This window comes from Chlamydomonas reinhardtii, chromosome 2 (assembly GCF_000002595.2).
Source record: "Chlamydomonas reinhardtii strain CC-503 cw92 mt+ chromosome 2, whole genome shotgun sequence".
In the NCBI taxonomy this organism is placed as follows: Eukaryota; Viridiplantae; Chlorophyta; class Chlorophyceae; order Chlamydomonadales; family Chlamydomonadaceae; genus Chlamydomonas; species Chlamydomonas reinhardtii.
The window spans coordinates 306,763-321,680 of NC_057005.1; the positions used below are offsets into that span (position 1 = coordinate 306,763).

The window sequence follows — 14,918 nt, forward strand, 5'->3', positions numbered from 1 at the left end:
GACCGACAGTGATGCATTACAGTGTCAGTTCCATTTGCCACACAGTTCTCAATCCTGCGAATTTGCAGTGCCACCAGTTCTCAGTCCCCCGCCCTCCCCAGTACATGCCGCCAAAACACGTCGCAAACCGCACCGTCATTACTCCCAGCTGACGCACTGCCGACTCAGAGCTCAGTTGCAGTCTCACACGCCAACCTAGTAGCCACGGCAGGCATCACCATGCTCAGGGCACGTCTGTCCTCCCATGTCCTCCCCTGTCCTCCCATCCGTAGCCACAGGTGCGTTAATGATGAGCTGCAAATGCGTGATGGACAAGGCAGCAGCCCGACGTGGTGGAAGCGTGTGTGCGTCTGTCCACCCATCCGGTTGTCCAGCAGCGCCGCATCATCAGCAACGTCATGTCCTCATCCCCCATAACACACACAGACACACAGTTCAATCGTTGCACTAAACTATAAACAGTCTGCACAGTGCCACGCGTGTTCCGCTCCCCCCAAAACGCAAACGCTCGCGTGTGCGGGGCATCGCAACACCTTGCAGAGCACACGGCCTGTTGCGTGTTCCTTTCCTGTGTGTTCACTGCCCGCGCGCACCCCACCCGCCATTCTCTGACGGCTGCCACAGCCAGTAGTTAGCCAGGCCTGTGTGCTGACAGGGCTGGCAGCGCACCCGCCCCCGGGACCCGCACGTGTCGCAGGGCTGCGCCTGCTGCCCCTGGAAGACGCCGCCTAGCCGCCCACGGCCGTGGCAGGTGGGGCAGGGCGTGTACCTGCGGAGAACAGGTCGTGTGTGTGCCACATCCCCAGCCGCAACCCAGCAGTTAGAATGGCAACTGTGGAGTTATAGCCTCGAATAAACCCGAGGACAAGTAAGCAGGCTCTGCATCCCGGAGGCCTGTCAGATATGGTGCACTGTGGCAGCGTGCAACACCACCGGAACGGTTGCTGTCCCGCGTACAAGTAATAACACCGGCTCAGCCGCCTCTGGCCACCCATACACTCACCCGGCTCCATAACACGATTGGCACTTGCGGGGTTTCTGCAAGCACACGGGCCAGACAAGCACCCGGTTGCGGTTGATACTTGGTACCGTAGTGCGGACGGCAATACCGTAACTGGCACCGCATGCCCACGCACGTGTAATCTGCTGCACGGCCCAGATGGCGCCTAGATGTGTCATGTGTGCATGTACGTTAGCCACGCCTGAGTCTTGCAGCCTCTAGCTACGCTGAGCGCAAACCTCGCCCTCCTTGCCGGTGCTGGCACGCTGCCCCCGCCCCGCCCCCGCCCCCACCATCACGCCCGCCCCTGCCCCAGCCCCACCATGTAGTCTGTCAGGCCCTCCACCATGTACGGCAGCGCGGCGGACCCCAACACCGCCAGAGCCGCCAGCTCAGCGGGAACGGTAGCGTCGGACGGGACGTCCGGCCCAGCACCACTTGCGCACAAGAGGGTTCGAGTTGAACCGTGCGGGGGCCCACGCAGCCCTTTCGTGGCGAGGCCGTGCACGCTAGGTCGGTGTAGACTCGTGCTAGAACCAGAGCAAATGCAGGTAGCCCTCATTTGTGGCGAGCGAATTGACGCAATTGCAGTGGCAGGTCGTCGCGCGTTGGGCGTGTTTTGCGACAATCTACACAGTCACCCACTATTAGAATTTGTAATAAACTGTCTACGTCCGCTTCCAGGTTGTGGAGCCTTGATTGTGCTGCACTCGTGCGAGAGTTACCCGTCCCGCGTTTACGTCCCTCACGAGTGACAATACAGTCCGATTGTGATTGTAGTAAAATTATAGCAGTGCGGGAACGCAGGATTGACTCGTCGGAGTTTACGCGATCCCTGACAGAGTTTTGTGACAGCAAGATGATCGCTTGCAAAAGGCGGTTGGGTCTGGTTTCGCCTGCCTGGCCCTGCGGACGCCCTGAAGAGGCTGAGGAAGGCACTTGCCTATTGGAGTGCTCCCCCCAGCTGCGGTCGGGGCACTCGGATGCAAGGCGCCGCACAGTCCGAGGTCGGAACTGCGCTGATCAACGACGCCCCGTGCCCACCCCTTACCGAAAACGATGGCGACGCGGCGGACGGGCCGCTCCGCACACCCAACACTCAGTTCCGCACACCCTGTCCCAGTCCTGATGGGCAACAGAACTCCAGGCGGCCAGCTCACAGCAGGGCAGCAGGGAGACTTGCACGCCTGTGGTCTCTGCCTGCGCGGCCTCTGCAAGCGGCGTAGCAGATGGCATAAGAGCCGCAGCTGCGCTCTTTGCGCTGTGAGCCTGCCTGCATGTGCGGCGCGCGCGTGGAGGCACACCGGCAGCGGCAAGGGCCTCCCGAGCCGGGCACTCCTATCAGCGCACGCGGTTGGGCAGATGGAAGGGCCGCACGCTCTGTGCCTGCGGTTGACCACAGCTGCCGCAGCCCCGCACACGCGCCGCACATGCAGCGGCAGCGACAGCCAGCCGAGTGTTGGCCGGGCGGGGGGCACGAGGGCTGCTGGGGCTGCTGCCGGGAGCGCCGCGGGCTCATATGCAGGGCCGGGTGGAGGGGGTGCCGCGGCGCCGGCAGGAGGCTAACATTCGCACGTCCCCTGGACGGTCCGCACTGCTCGCCTGCGCAGGCCCTGCACATACCTGCCGAATAATGACGTCCTGCTGCCCGCTTGCTGCCTGCCGCGCTTCCGCGCCGCTGCGCTGCGGGCGGCGCTGAACTCGCCACTGCGCATTGCAGCCACCCGCGCCGCCGCCGTGGCGGACCTGGTTGCAGCCGGCCCGGCAGCGGCGGCAGCGGCCGCGCATCCGCCGCCGCTGCTGGCCCCCAGTGTGGGCGTGTGGCGGGCCCCGGTGGTGACGGCGGCCTCGGTTGTCAGCACGCGGGTGTGCCACGTGCACATGCAGATGTCGTTCCAGGTGCAGGTGGAGCGGGAGGCAGCAGCCAGGGCTGCAGGGGCCGGCGTGGGTAAGGAGGGGTTGGTGAGGAGGGGCGGGAGCGCGGCATGGGCGCCCGGCATGAGGCGGCGCTGGCGGCACCGGTGGCGGCAACTGCAGTGGGGCAGGCCGCGAAAGCCGCCACTGGCGACCGCGCGTCAGCTGCATGCTCCTCCTAGCAGCGAGCATAATGCGTTGGGAGTAAATGCAAGGCTGCTGAAGAGGTTGGATTGTTGCTGGATGAGGACAAACGTCTGCATACTCGAAACGCGGCAAGGCAACAAAGAATGCACGACAACAAAGAGCACAGAGCCGAGTTTCTTTTCTTCTTTACCGGGGCGAGCACGTTGTGCTGATAGAAGGGTGGGTTAGCCGCACATGGAGGCAGGAGAGGTGGGACGCCTGCTTGGACTGACAGTCTTGGTTGCTTGCATGTGCAGCAAGCAGTGCGCTGAGGAGGCGCGCCACCAGCGCATCTGCCGCAGCTCGGCTGTCAGGCGCCGTGCGGCGGCGGCCCCGGGTGCGGGGCTGCAGGTAGCATGGCGCTGGCTAGTAAGTAAGACGACAACATGCAAAGCCGCATGGCCAACGGAAGCATTGAACGCATTTTGCGCACATGGGTGGCAACGCATGCTTGTGATCTTTTGCAGTTGAGGCGCGGCGGAGATTGTGTTGTGGATTGAAGTGGCTGGTTTCAAGGTCCTTTCAATTCCGTAGAAGCCCTACGTTCTTGCTGGCTTCAATAATGCCGGGGCAGGAAGTCGGGCGGTATCCAAAGAGGTTGCGGTCTTGAGTGTCGTCAACGTCGTACCGTATGGTTGATCACAGGTCACAGGCAAGTGTTGCAGGCAGTGAGCAACGCGCGTGGGCACGTCCGTGGTACGGAATTAGATGTGAGGCTTTTCCAAGACATGAAGCCCGCCTACACCGTTCCTGCTACCGGTATCGCCCGAAGTAGGTGTAGACCGAACATATTGGTGTGCCGTGTGTAGCCGTGTGTAGCGGCACGGCAAGGGGCCCGAATGCCCCATCGTCACTGCAAGATTCCTCCATGGGCCGCGGGCCGCGAAGCCGCCGAAGCCTGAGCGGGTCGGCCAACGGGCAGTCCGCGGGCGAGGGCGCTGTAGAATGCATGGCACGGATTCCGTTTTACCTGCCTGAGCGGTCGGGCAGTACCGGTTGGCAGTACCATGATTGGCGCACACTCCGCTGCTAAAGAGCTGCGTTATGCTGTACCGCTGTAAGAACCGAGGCGATCACCCGCCCTCACGCTCGAGAGGTTTGCGTCCAGCTGGTGCCCAGCGCCTAAGCGAGCTGCGGTTCCCAGACCGGGATGCCATACACCCTCCTGTCACAGACTTACAGTGCCCTCCTTTACCTGCACCCAACCCTGACCCGCCATCCAGCATAGCAGGTGGGGCTGTAGCATAGGGCAGGTGAAGGGGGCCATTGTGCGGAAGTCAGGCCTGCAGATGCGGCCCGAGCCGCCCGACTGGTTGTGGTTTTGTACGGAACGCGCCCCGCAGACGCCAAGCCTCATAGCAGCTAGTTCGACCAGCCATGCACTTCTGCTCTGCCGCTGCAAACTGTTTGCCGTCTGCTTGGGGTACGGGCGTCAGCTGCACCCTACGGGACCTCGCCAACCAGCCTAAACCCTGTCCCATCACACGCCAAGCCTCATAGCAGCTAGGAGCAATATGAACAAGACAGGAGCACTCAGCCGTTTGACCGCTCTCCCGGACCGGCGCCATACCCGTGTGCGGAGCCACGCCAAGCATGCGCACTGGAAGCGCATCTTTGACATTGAGCCCGTGTCAGCAGCAACTAATCGTGTTGGAAACAAGAATGGTGCGAGGTGTACGGCCGCAAGGAGCGCGTATCGTGTGGGGTTGCATCAAGCCCCAGCGAAGTCTCGTGCAGAGTGCGTGGCCGTTGCGACAGGTTCGGCTCAGATTACAAGTGCGCAACCTTTGAGCGCCCCAGCACCGTGACCCGGGTGCGCCCCTGCCGCGACTCCAGAATAATGTGTGTCCTGGTGTATGTGCGTTTAAGCGCTGCCGCAACCTATGCGTTGCGTTTTGTTGCTGCGCTCTAGACTGTACTGCGCTAAAGCGGCAGCGTATCCAAGCCCAGCCAAGCCTGCAACGTAACTCAATAAAGAGAACCCGCCGTCCTGCTCTCGTGCCTCTGGCACTCATGAATCACGTGATGCCGCACATTTGGCGTCGGCACCACGGCACCCACAACAGACAACCCGGTAATTAGCCCTGCTTGCAACAACCCACGTGCAACAAGGCCCAAACCACGGCTTCATCATGAATACGACACTCGGCGCGACGGCACTTGCACGCGCGGCACGGCAAAAGCCAGAGGCGGTGCGTTGGGCGTCCACCGCTGCCCGTATGCCGCAACTGCTGCGGCGGCGGCCGCCGCTGCCGGGTTTAGGCCGCCACTCGGCACGCGCGGAAAGAGGGGCGGCAGTGGCGCGCCGGAACCGCTTGGCCCTGCATTGGTCGAGGATGGGACCATGCAGTTAAAGGTATGCCTGCCGACACATTCCAGTCCGCTTGGATATGTAGGCACCCGCTACCCGCATGGATCAAGCTCAACCTCAGCAACGCACCTTTCCGGTTGTCCTGCAGCGCGCGCACGTCCGGTGAGGGTGCGCGACTGTTTTCCCGAGATGGTGCTTTGGATCCTGTTGTGGCAGCGGTGAAATGGGCGTTGCGACACGCGGTCAGCAAGGACATTCGATAAAAAGAACTCTGCCTCCTACTCCTGTCCCCAGGCGGTGTCGGTAAGGAGTAGTGCGCCGCTGCGCGGCGCACTCTAGGCGCGGCCGGCGGCGCAGCTCGCGCCCTGGCACCACACAGCCGTGGCGGCGGCCGCCCTCCGCCGGCCGGCCGCTGCTCCTGCGGACACCCACCCACCCGGCAGCGATGGCAGCTTGGGCGCAATACCTTGTGCCCCGCCGCTGGGAGTGGGCGGCTTGCTGTTGGGCGCGGAGGAGGGCGCGGCGGGCACCTGGATGCCGGCGCCCTGGCTCCAGGAGGACGACCGCTGCACGCCCGGCGGCCCGCCGGCGCCCGAAGAGGACGGCGGCGGCACAGAGGGCCGCACGATATCGCTGTCGTAGGAGGGCGGCGGCAGGCGCTTGTGCAGCTGCTTGAGGTCGCGCGGCACCACAATGGTGTCCATCAGGCTGGCACCTCCCGACTTGGGGGGCGCCCCTGTGTGTAGGTCGGCGGCAGGGACAGCGGCAGGAGCGATGTTGCGAGGGTCAGCGTTAGCTGCGTATGCCAAGTGTGGGTCAGGCGATGGGGAAGGGCTGTGCAGACTGCTATCTGACTGTGCGGCAAGCCAGTCCTGTGCTGCGTCCGCAAGTTCCCGTCAGATCGCACCCACCGTCCGAGGTCCAGCGGCGCGCCACTGGCGGCCCCGCCGCGGGCAGGATGTGCATCCACTTGGCTGCCGCGGAGCTGCCCAGGATGCTGGTGGGCGACGGCCTGCAGCACAGGGGCCGCAACACGTCCATGCCTAGGTGCACTGCACTGCCAGACTACATGGGCAACAGACATGTGCCGTGCACGGCGCAGTACTCACACGAGGCGCGGTCCATGTGGTGTGCCATCGCCACACCCAGAGCCCGCCGTCCCGCGCTGTTGCGCCAGCTACCAGTAGCGCCCGCATCCCCCGCCCCGGCCCGCCCTTCCCGCGCTCACCGCTTGGCCGGGTCAGTGGCCAGCAGGCTGTGGCAGATGTTGGTGAGCTCGGCCGAGTAGCGGCCGGCGGGGATGGGCGTGTAGCGGCCGCCCATGATGCGGTTGCGCAGGTCGGCCATGGTGCGGCCCTCCATGGGCGTCCTGCGGGAGCATGGGAGAGCGCGAGCGGGATTCGGAAAAGAAGGCGAGCTGTGGGCATCACGGTAAGCGGTGCTGCTGTCACGCATGCGCAGTGTTTGGTAAGCGGGGGACAGCACGAGGGGAGGGTTGTTTGCGTGCGAGGGTGCGGTGCCGTGTGTCCACACCGCAACGCAACAAGACACGGCAGCTGGCCCCAGCGACAGGGCTCTCACCGGAACGTCATCATCTCGTACAGCACTGCGCCCAGCGACCACATGTCACTGCTGTACGAGTACGGCCGCCCGCTCCACACCTGCGGGTGCAAGCAGGTGGCCAGGGCAACACCACAGCGGCCATAGGTTCAGTGCCGGTGTGCGGCCCGACTGGCCACCCCAGCTCTGCCCTTTCCCCCCCTCTGCCGCATGCTTGCCCCTGCCCACAAGCCTCGCAGCGCCAGTGACCCATGTCTCACGGCTCGTGAGCACCCACACACTCCCGTTGCGTCCCCAGCTCGGCCCCATTTCCCCGCTGCTCGCCCCCGCCCTCTCCCCTACGTCACCGAGTAAGCCCCGTGTCTCCCCCCCCGCCCCTCGGCCTCACCTCCGGCGCCATGTAGCAGGGCGTGCCGATCTGCGTGCGCGCGAAGTTCATGCTGGTGAGCGCCTTGGCGATGCCCAGGTCGCCGATCTTGAGCAGGTCGTTGGCGCACAGGAAGATGTTGGCGGGCTTGATGTCGCTGCGCGGGGGGGGGGGGGAGGAGGAGCAGCGGAGGAGGGGGAGACACAGGGGCGTGCAGTGGGTGCGGCGTAGGGACGGATATGGGTGGGCATGTTTGCACCGTTCCCATGAGGACAAAGAATGGGGGCACAAGGGGCGGTCTAGGCTTGCGGGTGGGAGCGAGTGGTGCATGGGCTGTGTGTGTAGCTGGGGATGGCACACAGGGTCGGGACGCGCGGAAGCACTACACATGGGCGCGTCCTCTTACCGGTGGATGATGTTTTGGCTGTGGAGAGCTTGCAGGCCCCTGCGTCCCGACAGGAGCATGGACACGCAGCTCTCAGGGACCGACAAAGAAACTGTCAGCCCAGTCTCCACAAATGCAACCCCCAGTTCTGCACGCTGCTGCATTCCTGCTCACTTGCACAGCTGCAGGAAGATGCGCCACACGGCCTCCTCGGGGAAGGGTGTCCGCAGCTTGGCGCCCTTGGAGATGTAGTAGCGCAGGTCGCCAAAGGGCGCGTACTCCATCACCGTGCACAGCTTGTTGCCCAACAGGAAGGCCTCGTTGTAGCGGATCTGAAGTGTGTATATGTATGTGTTGTGTTGGTGCGTGAAAACGGGGGATAGGTGGGCGAGGGTTTGTGAAGACGAACATGTGGGGAGACGGGTAATGCGGAGACGAAGTGGCAGGGTGAGATGCCAGCTTGTGGATGCGTGGGGAAGGGCAGGTATTCATTTGCCAAGTGATGAGGCATGGGGTTTTCCGAGCAAGGGTGGTTGATAGTGCGCGTGACCTGTGCTGCTGTCCTTTTCGGCGCGTGCAGGCCCTTGCGCCACGCCCCCTCGCCCAAACCCGACGCCGAGAGTTGCAAATGTATTATGACCCACCCCAACGCCACGAGGCACGCCACTGGGCGCCTTACCACGTTGTGGTGGGTGATGGACACCAGCAGGCGAACCTCGTTGACCGCGTCGGCACGTTCTGCTTGAGACATTGAGCCGAGGTCTGCCTCCTTGAGAGCGTACAACTGCTTATCGCTTTCGCGCTCCACCTTGTAAACCTTCCCATAGCTTCCCTTGCCTAGGAGCTTGTGCACCTGCGCCGACGTGCATCGAGTGAGCCCGTCGAGAAGGCCGCAAACGGAGCACCCAGCTGCCGATGGCGCTTCAACGACCCCAAAACGGTGCCCGAGTCTGCAGCACCGAGCCCCGCAGCACCTTGAAGTTTGGGAACTTTGGCAATGCTCCGTATGCCATGCCGGCGCTCATGGTTGCTGCAGCTGCCGACGGTCGGTGGTGCGGGTCGGGGGGGTTCTGGTCGTTCGGGGCAGCTTTCTACTTTTAGAGTAAGGTTTCAAGCTATGATAGTCAACCAGTTTCCAGCGGCCCTGATGTCAATGTTAGCCAGCCCGACGTTAGCAAGCGCGAGCGAGAAACTAAATCGACGGGTCGTGTCACAGGTTCCGCAGCTATGTCTTGAAGGGTCTAGAATGCTATATAACACCTGTGTATAATAATAGACCGTTCTCGTGAGCCGGCTCGGGTAACAGCTGGATCCCGCTCCAATGGTCCAATGGCCCAAAACGCCACACAGTCTGCGGCTAGCCTTTGGGATACAGGTATTAGTATGTCCCACTACAAGCACTGAAGGACCTTGGCATAAAGGTAGCTTCAATGCAAGTTTACTTCCAGGCGCAATATATCTATCTTCATTTGTGCAGCCTCTGTCCACAGTTGCTATAGCACTGCGCGCACAATTGAAGGACAATTGCGGGTATCCGAGCTGCTATAGGAATGGTGGCAGCGATTCGCTTGCTCAGCCACACTCGCTAACCTGTACTTCACGCGACCCCACCGGGTGGCACAGGGACCAGGAAACATCCATATTTGTCCCCTCCTCCTTGCAGCATGTACAAGTGGATGCAGATGCAGGCATGGTCTGTCGCGGTGGTTTGTTGACAGTGATATGGTGTGAAGCAACGATCCATCTGCCCAGGTCGAGAACCCGGGTTGGACCCTGCTGGGGTGTGCCTATTCAGGTGGCTCTTACAGGTTGGCAGTCGCAAGCGTGGACCGGTGAACGCGGCCCCGGCGGGGTCCGGGGTGAGGGATTGTTTAGCTGGGGCGTCAAGACGTGCTGAGGCCACGGCTGAGGCGGGTAGAGCGACTGCCCTTTTAGCAATGTCGTCTTCATGCTGGAGTGCTTGATTATGCACGCCCCGTCCGCTGCGCAGAAGGATAAGTGCACGCAGCTGACCTAAGAGCTCTGGCTCTGGTAGTGGGTAGCAGTGATACCTGAAGGGTTGCCAGGATAGCTGCGTGGGTCCATGCTGGCGCCGCCAAGGGTTCAGGGAATCAGCACGGGCCAACTAGGGTGCACATGCCTTTCTCACGGGCCGTAAGAGTGCCGTAAGCTCATGGTATGCCGGTATGCCTCGTGTCAGGCTGCCAGCTTCTTGTGTGGTACATGCAAGGGCAGAGGGGAGGGGCACGGGCACGGCACACACCCTGGCACCAGGCCCTGTGCACTCCTTACAGGGTAGGCCATCGCACCGTCATGCATGGGGTGTGGGGCAGGCCGCAATGAGGCGCGCAATCCCGCTAAGTCAGTGTTTATGGGATGCCTCACATGAGCTTACATGGCACTATCCGCACTGTCGGCCTTAACCGGGCGCAGCAGCAGCCGTCGTGCAGCCCGTTGTACAGTCCGCTCCCCCAGGTCCCCGAGGCCGGTGTTCGAAGTTGGGAAGAAACAATAACGCAGTGGAGGTGCTGACGAATGCGGGTCTGCCGGCGTGGGGACAGGACCACGTTTGCGCCACTGCGTGAGTGCGTGTGACGCTTATGCTGGCATTATGGATTTATGGGGTAGTACGTTCTACAGCCTGCGCACACCCTGGCAGGGTGATACCGGTGCGTGTCAAGGCCTTTCCTTGACTCCATGTAGTGCTGAGAGCATTTAGACGGGTCAAGCTAACAATCTTGTGCAGTGCAAAGTCAGACACCACTTGCCCTTACAGCTCAAGGCCTTCGCGAAGCGCTAGCTGACATCAGTCCGACAGCACCAACAGAGTAACTGAACGGTTCCCATGCTCTCTGTGGCGGTGTGCTGGTGACCACCAGCATCCTAATATTGCGCAACCGTCTGCGATGCAGTTATTTGGAAAGAATGTGAACACGTATGTCCTAGCCTACGAACCCACACAGTCACCAACTTCGATCCGCGCAAGTCAAGAGCCCCCGGCTGGGCTCCTAGCTGCTCACCCATCTCTCAGTAGTATCCAACGTCAGATCAAGCGTAGCCAAGCAGTATGCAACCATCCGCGAGCGGACGACACACACCAGACCACCCCACAAGGACCAAGGAGAATTCGAACACCCCTCTTGTTATTTATTTCTGCTCCGCTCACAGGAACCAGCTCTCAGCTACTTGAGGAAAACGTTGGAGTCTAACAGGGCAGTCCAAGGCATTGTATCACCGCGTGCGCTCCCGCTCAAGCACAGCTTACTCCGCCTTGGCCTCGTCCTTCTTCTCCCCAGCGACGGCCTCCTCCTTCTTCTCCTTGTTGACCTCAGCGACGGCCTCATCCTTCTTCTCCGTCTTGGCCTCGGCCTCGGCCTCCTTCTTCTCCTCCTTGGGCTGCGAGGAAGGATTGTAGACCAACAATTGTGGAAACAAGGGCGGCAGGGTAAAAGCTTAGCGCAAGCGCACAACACTGGTTGCCTGCCAATGGTATCAAACAGCTTGGGCGCATGGAATATACCACGGCATGCACCCCCGTCCCCGCCGCACCTCCTCCTTCTTCTCGTCCTTCTCCTCCTTCTTCTCCGCGCTGCCCGCGGCGTTGTCCACCGCCTGCTTGGCGCCGACCACGGCGGTGTTGGCGGCCTTCTTGGCGTCGTCAGCCAGGGCGTTGCTGAAGTAAGGGCGCGGGGAGAGAGGGGGCGCACATGTAAGTTAGCAAACAGCGAGGTGGGTGGTTACTGAGCCTGTCCTGCCGTAATAAATGCAGGCACGAATCGGCATCGTGCTGGCACGTGCACTGCTGCTAGCGTATTATCCGTGACCCGTGCCAGCCGGGCCACTCTCGGCAGGCAATCTGTCACTCACCCGGCCTTCTTGAGGTCGTCAAAGCCTGACGGGGCAGGATAGGGCCGCAACGAACAGGGGAAACACACGGCATCAGTTGCGACGTAAGAATGCGGTCACAAGGGTCCACTACGGAGCCACACCACACTCCGACTACCGCCGGCTTACCGCCCGCGCCGCCGTTGCGCGACATGATCTCGTTGTACTCTTGCGTGACGGTGCAGCAGGGGCAGCACCAGGTCAGGAACACGTCCTGGAGGCACACAGGCGGCGCATGCACGGCACGGAGGTGAGGGTCGCGTGAAACACGGGCAGCTCGGTGCGCCGATCTACAAGCCCTCACGTGCAAGACTACCCCATGTCGCGGGAGGACGGAGTGTTCGCTGTTTAGTCGCCGCCAGGTGCATTCAAGCAACACCCCGACTCCCCGAGTGGCCGCACCTCGAGGATGCCGTGCGTTGGCTCCGAAATGTTGTACTTCTGCGGGAGGCAACCGCACGACACTCTTGGTGGGCACGTGCTTACTTGTCATAAACAGCTGTGTAGCTGACTACGACGCAGCAGGTTGCAGGCCCGTGCCCAGACACCGGTGTGTATGTTCTCCTGGGTGCAGTGCAGAGCAGTGCAGCGCGGCGCAGCGCGGCGTACCTTGCGGATGTACTGGCGGGCAGGGATGTGCACCGCGCAGCCGCAGCCGACCATGGTCGCGCAGCAGTACAGACAGCAAGCTGCAGACCAGGCACAGGGCAGCAGCAGCGGGATATCAAGGTTCAGGTGTGGGCGGGCGCGGCGGACGGAAATACCGGAATACGCGTGTGCCGCATGTATGGCCAAGAGGGACCAGTCTGGGGTGCTGCGCCATTCTGAGGGAGGGCTCACCCTTGCTCATGTCGCCGGCGCAGAAGACGTTGGCGCCCTCCTGCAGCATGCCAAGGGCCATGCGGACGTCAAACAGGCTATCATTACGTGGGCTGGTGGACAGCAAGCCGTGGTGGGCAGATCGCACGCGGTCCGCGTGTGGCTCCCGGCGCACAACAGGTACAACAGGTCAGGCACCAACTCGCACCGCGAGCACTGAAGGGTCCGGAAGAATGCAAGGATACGGCGGCCCACGCGGACGGCACTTACAGGTGCATCGCCGAGGTGGCGAAGGTTCATGCCGTACTGCGCGCAGGCAAACAGTCACCAGAACGTCAGGCAGCGGGTCAGAAGCCAGGGCCAGTCGGCGGGGTAGCCGCGCGTACCCAGGCACGCGCAACGGCGGGAGCACCTTTCGGGGGTTCAACCCCATGTATCAAACATCGACACTGCGATCTTCATTGCATGCTGTTGAAGGAGCACGAACAAGGCAGCCGCTTGTTTGCAACGGGCGGCTTCTCCGGATGCGATGCAGATGATTGACTTTATGTGAACAGCGGTCGGTGCTTGATCGCGTGTGTCAAACAGATTCATGTCACGGCTCATTGTCCGCCTGTGCGCAGCGATGCCCAGTTGAGCATACTGCCCAAGGCGAGCCCCTTGGACGGCCGGCGCGCACTTGTTTTGACCCAACCGGCGGGGCACAAACCCGGGACTCACCGTGAAGCAAGGCACACACCACGAGGTCACTGCAATCAAGAGCGCGCGCCGTGAGTCCCAGTGTCGAAGCAACGACGCAGTCGGTGTTCAATGCGACGTCGCCGCTTCGCAGTACTCACCGCAAATGGCCAGGCCACCAGGCTCGGCGATAACATTCCAGCACGGGTTCTTCCAGTCGGCCGACATGTTGTTAAGGGTTCAGTATCGCGTTGAAGGCGAAGCGAGGCTGGGTAGGTGTTGCGTTGAGGTTGGACTTAGGCACAGTAGTGTTGTGATATACATATATGTAATATTGTTAGAGTAAATCTAGAGATAAATCTATTCCATGAACCCCCTGCCCTGGTCGCAATCTGCCGGCGCCAGCTGGCAATAGTCAGTTCGCGTGACGACACGAAACGCGCGCTTGCGTCATCTGATGCTTAAAGGATTGGTAGCGTTTTAGTGTTGCTTTGTATTATAACAGAGAGCAGCTTGCTGGGCCAAAACCACTTTCTAGTCGAACCATACCGTTCATACGGCTGCGTTTCTGGAGTCATGAATAACGCAGTGCTTGTAGTATTGGATACGAGGACTCCGGGCGCTCGACCGAGAGACCACGTCGAAGCCCTTGACCGTAACCAGTGCACCGCTTCGCGCCAGGGCGCCGGGTTGGGGGGGCAGTTGCGGGGGGACGCTGGATCTGGCTGGATTAATTCATATCTGGTTGATGTATGTAACAAACAAGTCCAGCTGGCTTGAGGGGGCCGTAGCTCATCAGCTTTCAAACACAAAATCGTGTGATGTGTGGGGCTGGGCGAGGGCGGGGCAAAGGCAGGGGCAGGGGCAAAGGAGGGGCGAGGGCAGGCGAGGGCGGGGCGAGGGTAAGAGCTTCGCGCGGGAAGGGCGAGAGCAGAGCAAGCACTGGGCACGGGCAGGGCCAGCGCGGGTCGAGGGTAAGAGATACGCGCAGGCAGCGCGAGGACAAAGCACGACCAGCACCAGGAGAGCAAGGGCGAGGGAGGAGCAAGGGAAGGGTGATGGCAGGGCGAGAGCTGGGCGAGGACAGGGCAAGGGCAGGGCGAGGGCGGGGCAAGGTCAGTGCACGGGGAGGGCGAGAGCGGGGCAAGCGCTGGGCACAGGCAGAGTGAGTAGAGTGAGGTCGGGGCGAGGGTAAGAGCTTCGCGCAGGCAGGGCGAGGGCGGGGCACTGGGAAAGCGAGGGCGAGGGAGGAGGGAGGGAACGGCAAGGGCAGGGCGAGGGTTGGCCGAGGGCAGGGCAGGGGCTGGGTGAGGCCGAGGGTGATGGTGAGGGATGGGTGAGTTCGGGGGAGGTGTGTGTGTGTGTGTGTGTGTGTGTGTGTGTGTGTGTGTGTGTGTGTGTGTGTGTGTGTGTGTGTGCAGGACGAGGTATGGACGAGGCCGAAGGTGAGGACTGGGCCTATTGAGGGCCGAACGAGGGTGGGGTGAGGGCGGGATGAGGTTGGGGGAGCAGGGCGAGGATGGGGCAAGGATGGGGAAAGGTCGGGACACAGGGAGGGCGAGAGCGGGGGATGGCCGGATGGGCTCCGGGCGAGGGCTGGGTGAGGGCCAGCGCTGGGCGAGGGCGGGGCATGGGGAGGGCGAGGGCGAGGGAGGAGCTATGGGAAGGGTAAGAGCAGGGCGTGTGGCGGGGCGAGAGTAACGGCGGGGCGACTGGGCGAGGGCGGGGCGAGGGCGGCGCGCGGGAAGGGCGAGAGCGGGGCAAGCGCTGGGCGCAGGCAGGGTGTGTGATGGGACAGGGCAAGGCAGGTTGG

At 62.3% G+C, this 14,918-nt stretch overlaps 4 protein-coding genes across 8 annotated transcripts; 1 reads left to right on the forward strand and 3 right to left on the reverse strand.

Moving 5' to 3' along the window:
• Positions 1-4: 4 nt before the first annotated feature.
• On the reverse strand, positions 5-1,761 carry CHLRE_02g075250v5 (uncharacterized protein). 2 transcript variants are annotated; one of them, XM_001701783.2, is made up of 3 exons: positions 1,323-1,761; positions 1,004-1,038; positions 5-769 (listed from the first exon to the last, which is right to left on the reverse strand). In XM_001701783.2, exons 1-3 carry the CDS (start codon positions 1,347-1,349, stop codon positions 577-579), a joined length of 255 nt encoding a protein of 84 aa, XP_001701835.1. In that variant the 5' UTR covers positions 1,350-1,761; the 3' UTR covers positions 5-576. Both variants share the same exon structure in this region, with proteins under 2 accessions (XP_001701835.1, XP_042926771.1).
• A 106-nt stretch (positions 1,762-1,867) lies between these two features.
• CHLRE_02g075301v5 (uncharacterized protein) lies at positions 1,868-4,173 on the forward strand. Its single transcript, XM_043059138.1, has 3 exons — positions 1,868-2,526; positions 2,611-2,948; positions 3,358-4,173. The coding sequence occupies exons 1-3, from the start codon at positions 2,363-2,365 to the stop codon at positions 3,453-3,455; spliced, it is 600 nt and encodes a 199-aa protein (XP_042926772.1). The 5' UTR covers positions 1,868-2,362; the 3' UTR covers positions 3,456-4,173.
• Positions 4,174-4,264: 91 nt separating this feature from the next.
• Positions 4,265-9,217, reverse strand: CHLRE_02g075350v5 (uncharacterized protein). 3 transcript variants are annotated; one of them, XM_043059140.1, is made up of 11 exons: positions 8,698-9,217; positions 8,403-8,576; positions 7,898-8,055; positions 7,745-7,783; positions 7,360-7,495; positions 6,993-7,072; positions 6,640-6,780; positions 6,323-6,423; positions 5,878-6,147; positions 5,541-5,615; positions 4,265-5,421 (listed from the first exon to the last, which is right to left on the reverse strand). In XM_043059140.1, the coding sequence occupies exons 1-11, from the start codon at positions 8,746-8,748 to the stop codon at positions 5,231-5,233; spliced, it is 1,416 nt and encodes a 471-aa protein (XP_042926773.1). In that variant the 5' UTR covers positions 8,749-9,217; the 3' UTR covers positions 4,265-5,230. The 3 variants fall into 3 exon arrangements, with proteins under 3 accessions (XP_042926773.1, XP_042926774.1, XP_042926775.1); XM_043059139.1 differs by having other exon boundaries at positions 5,848-6,147; XM_043059141.1 differs by having other exon boundaries at positions 4,859-5,421; positions 5,848-6,147; positions 8,698-8,968.
• Positions 9,218-9,513: 296 nt separating this feature from the next.
• On the reverse strand, positions 9,514-13,427 carry CHLRE_02g075400v5 (uncharacterized protein). Of its 2 annotated transcripts, none has more exons than XM_001701785.2 (10): positions 13,267-13,427; positions 13,148-13,176; positions 12,698-12,733; positions 12,449-12,488; positions 12,218-12,297; positions 12,011-12,049; positions 11,738-11,822; positions 11,591-11,615; positions 11,273-11,396; positions 9,514-11,119 (listed from the first exon to the last, which is right to left on the reverse strand). In XM_001701785.2, exons 1-10 carry the CDS (start codon positions 13,331-13,333, stop codon positions 10,985-10,987), a joined length of 660 nt encoding a protein of 219 aa, XP_001701837.2. In that variant the 5' UTR covers positions 13,334-13,427; the 3' UTR covers positions 9,514-10,984. The 2 variants fall into 2 exon arrangements, with proteins under 2 accessions (XP_001701837.2, XP_042926776.1); XM_043059142.1 differs by having other exon boundaries at positions 11,591-11,598; positions 11,718-11,822.
• Between the last annotated feature and the right edge of the window lie 1,491 nt (positions 13,428-14,918).